At 47.7% G+C, this 4,069-nt stretch overlaps 2 protein-coding genes across 2 annotated transcripts; both read right to left on the bottom strand.

Annotated features, from left to right (window-relative positions):
- Window positions 1–90: 90 nt before the first annotated feature.
- LOC105569791 lies at window positions 91–1,942 on the bottom strand (the record flags this gene model as incomplete). The annotated part of the gene is made up of 2 exons (XM_012026523.1): window positions 976–1,942; window positions 91–514 (listed from the first exon to the last, which is right to left on the bottom strand). Coding segments are annotated over exons 1-2 (1,391 nt in total), but the record flags the coding sequence as incomplete, so codon positions are not given.
- A 235-nt stretch (window positions 1,943–2,177) lies between these two features.
- Window positions 2,178–3,440, bottom strand: LOC105569802. The gene has a single exon (XM_012026532.1). It carries the CDS (start codon window positions 3,438–3,440, stop codon window positions 2,178–2,180), a length of 1,263 nt encoding a protein of 420 aa, XP_011881922.1.
- Between the last annotated feature and the right edge of the window lie 629 nt (window positions 3,441–4,069).

The following is a 4,069-nucleotide window of genomic DNA, read 5'->3' on the forward strand; positions in this document are numbered from 1 at the left end:
TTCCGAATTTCTGTGACTCGGTTTGCTACGAACGTCTTAAGGAGGTGAGGCGGCGTTTTCATTCAATGCAAAACGATGGTCGAATCGCACCAGAAAATGACTCGGTTAGGCGTAACGTTAAATATAGCGCTTGCTTCCCGATATAATTGCGCCAATATTAATGCACCACAGAGTTCTAAACGCGGAATAGTAATAGGTTTTAACGGCGCGACTCTTGATTTGGCGCATGCCAATCTGACAATCGTAGTCTCATTTTCCCTGCTAGATCGAACATACAAGCATGCACCGTAGCCGACACTACTGGCATCACAGAATCCGTGTATTTGAACGTCGTGATAGTCGTTTATTAGCAATTTACGTTCAAAGGTAAAGCGATTTATTGATTCTAATTGTCGAACAAATTCCTTCCACTCCGTATATATGTCTTGTGGGACAGATTCGTCCCATTGTAAACCGGAACGCCATATGTCTTGCATCAGCCCTTTAGCGTATAGAATAATCGGACCGAGTAATCCTATTGGGTCAAATCTTTGCAATTTCCGATAATATGTTTCGTTTTGTCAATCTTTGAGTAATTTCGATCGGACGCACCGCATAATGCATTTGATCGTCTCGCGTATTCCGTGTTATACCTAACGTCTTTACGGAATGATCCACGTTTAACACGAGATTGGTACGCAACGCATTGGAGGCTAAATTGTTAATAACGCGCTCGTCGTTGGATGCCCGTTGCCTTCTGGAGAAACCACTCGTTTCAGTAACGCGATTATTTCGTTACGGACGGCGCGCGCCTCTACAATCGTATCAGCGCCGGATAACAAATTATCTACATAAAGATGTGTGGCACGAATCTCGGCCGATCGAGGATACGTACGACGTTCGTCCTCCGCAAGTTCTGTAAAACTCGAATCGCGAGGAAGGAAGAAGGCGAAACACCGAATGTAAGCGTGTTAAGCTGAAACGTTTTAACTCTACCATCCACGCGTCGGAGGAATCTCTGATAACGGCGATCATCTTCGTGCAATAACACCTGGCGATACATCTTTTCGATGTCTGCCGTGATGACATAATTATATGTGCGGAATCGGATTAAATGCGAGAACAACGTGTCTTGAATGGTAGGTCCTACCATTAACACGTCGCTCAACGACATTCCGCTATTTGTCTTCGCCGAGGCGTCGAACACCATTCGAACCTTAGTCGTGTTACTCGCCTCTTTGATTACCGCGTGGTGCGGCAGATAGTAACCGTCGTCATCAGGACCCTCTATTGCTAACGTATGATTGAGGGTCAAATACTTCTCGATTACTCGCGCGTACTCTTTTCTTAACGCAGCGTTTGAACTGAGTTTACGCTCCAGCGACAATAGACGTCTCAGCGCGATGGACCGCGATTCCCCTAGTCGCGTGTTTGATTTGCGAAACGGTAAGCGAACCTTGTGGTGCCCGTCGGCGTCGCGAGACACCGTCCCTTCGAAGTGCGCTTCGCAATCGATTTGCTCGTCCGATTTCATCTTACCTTCCCTGACTTCTTCAATTGCCCAAAATTTGTTTAATTGATTCTCGAGATTCGTCATGCAACACGTCGGTTTTGAAGAAACTTGCGACGGTACACCGCCTACCACAACCCATCCGAGTCGTGTTTTCTGCAAATACAGATCGTGATCTTCACGCGACAAGTTGATCTGTCCGACGGAGAACAGAGATAAGGTGAGCCCTGAACCAATCAGCAAATCAACCGCGCGTGGTAGGTGGAAACTCGGATCCGCCAATCTAACGTTTGACGGTAATTTGATCGTTTCTCTCGGAAAGACTTCTGAGGGAATTAAATCGGCGATAACCGGAATCACCAGACACGTAAGATCCCTGCGGTAATTACCGTGCATGGATTGCATAGTGATCCGTACCATGCCCCTCGACTCTGTATTCACGTCATTGATCATGCCGACTGACAACGCGCCTTTGCTTACCCGAACGTTCCCCGAGCGTATTCAACCGCTTCAGAATAGATTCCGAAATAAAATTTGCTGTGGCACAAGTATCTAACAAGGCGCGGCATTTTATCGGCTTACGCTCGCTGTCTCGAATGTATACCACGGCACTCGCTAGTAACTGTGGCGCGGGTGTATATGACATTATAGCGCGATTTACCCTTGCGGTATTAATCGACTCGGCTAGTCATGCGGTTTGTGTATCTACGGTATTAGAAGTGGGAGTTCGATTCGTAACCGGGTGTTTATCTAAATGCAAGAGAGTGTTATGTTTCTTTTGGCAAATTGTACAGTTCGAAAATTTGCAGGGGCTGTCTCTATGTGAGCGGAAGCAGTTGTAACAAACCTTCGCGTTTCTCACCGTTTCGATACGTTTAGATATAGGTAGCTGTTTGAATTTGTCGCATAAATACAAGGGATGCCGTTTCGTTTTACAGGCTATGCAATTAGGCGCCGCGCTCACGACAAACGCTCGATTCGAGGGATGACTTCGTCTTCTTTTGCTCGATGGTTCTCCCCTGCTTCCCTCCATGTCGGTTACCTTCGCTCTCTCGCGTCTCGAGACGCAAACCGCGGTTTTGTATAAGAACTCGTACATCTGGTCGAGTTCCGGAAACTCGTCTCTTTCGAGAGTCGCCTCCCATTTTTCCGCCGTTATCCTTGGTAGCTTGGTCTCTAGCAAATGCACGATCATCTCGTGTCCGACCGAAATTCCCAAAGAGTTTAGCGACGCAACGTGTTGCTGTGCGTCGTCCGCGAGTCTGGACAAACCGTTCGCTGTTTCTTTGTCTAGCGCGGGCAAATTTAATAGCAGAGAGAGATGCCGCGATATCAAGATCCTCTTGACCTCATATGACCGTTCTAATAAGCTCCAGGCCTTGGCATAATTAATTCCGTCAATTTCGAAGATCCTAATCTTGTTCGCGGCTTCGCCAGTTAACGCCGATCTAAGGTAATGCAATTTGTCTATTTCCGCAAGGTCCGTTCGCGAGCCTATCATACTGTAAAACGCGTTTTTGAATGATAACCATCCCTCGAATCTACCATCAAACTTTGGTAACGGCGTTTCGGGCAATTTAATCCGCCGTTTCTCAACCGGCGGTACGATGTCACCGCTCCGCACTTCTTCGTTTGATACGCTGGTGCTCGGTTCGGACGTATCTCCCGACGGCGCATTTCCCGGACGTAAAATACCCTCGATTTTTCCCGCCAATGCATAAAATCGCTCCTGGATACCCTCGAACTCGACCCGATGATTTGCGTTAGGATCTAATACCGCGAGTTCATCGTTATACTCTTCGAAGGCCCGATATAATTGCGTTAAACGCTCGTTTCGCAACCTTAACGTCGCGTTATCAATTTCCTCCCCTTCGACAATATTGGCTAAATTGGTTATTTGGGATTTCAGGGAAGTTCGTTTCTGAACGAGGAATTTGATTTTGTCCGCCATCTCGGCATGCGACGGAATGTAAATGGTGTGAAAGAATGACTTACTCTTACGCCTGTCGAGTACGATTGCACACGTTCCTCCTTCGGCTGACTTGGAGGACCCGCTCTTAGTAGATGTGAGGCGGCTCTCAGGCTGGATCCCGTTTCTTGCGTGGATTGAGGCACATACCTCACAGGAGGCACCAAAATGTTCAGTATCAACACGAACAGTTTCGTGTTCGCGCTGTCTTTTCGCGTAACAACAATAACAAGTGATGTTGGGTTGTGAATATATTGTTTATTGGTCCGGTCTCAGAATATGCCACAAATCTTTGTGTCTCGCACTCGCGATGTATGCCCGCGACGACGCCTCGGAACTGTTGCCCCGGGTCGCGGACTACTCGTATGTGATGGTTGTTTGGTCCAGCGACGACGCCTCGGAACTGTTGCCCCGGGTCGCGGACTAATCGTATGTGTTCGCTTATTGTGTTTATCGTTTATGACGATAATTATTTGGTCCAGCGACGACGTCTCGGAACTGTTGCCCCGGGTCGCGGACTGATCGTGTGTACGCACTTATTGTTTTTGGTTATCGTTTATGACGATAGTTATTTGGTCCAGCGACGACGCCTAGGGGCTGTTGCCCTGAGT

The sequence above is a fragment of the Vollenhovia emeryi genome, unplaced genomic scaffold (genome assembly GCF_000949405.1).
Source record: "Vollenhovia emeryi isolate VEMERY1.0 unplaced genomic scaffold, V.emery_V1.0 DF942180.1, whole genome shotgun sequence".
NCBI classification, from domain to species: domain Eukaryota; kingdom Metazoa; phylum Arthropoda; class Insecta; order Hymenoptera; family Formicidae; genus Vollenhovia; species Vollenhovia emeryi.

What these genes read in the sequence shown, in the direction of transcription:
- LOC105569802 (XM_012026532.1), bottom strand. Translation starts at nt 3,440, where the DNA reads ATGGCGGACAAAATCAAATTCCTCGTTCAGAAACGAACTTCCCTGAAA.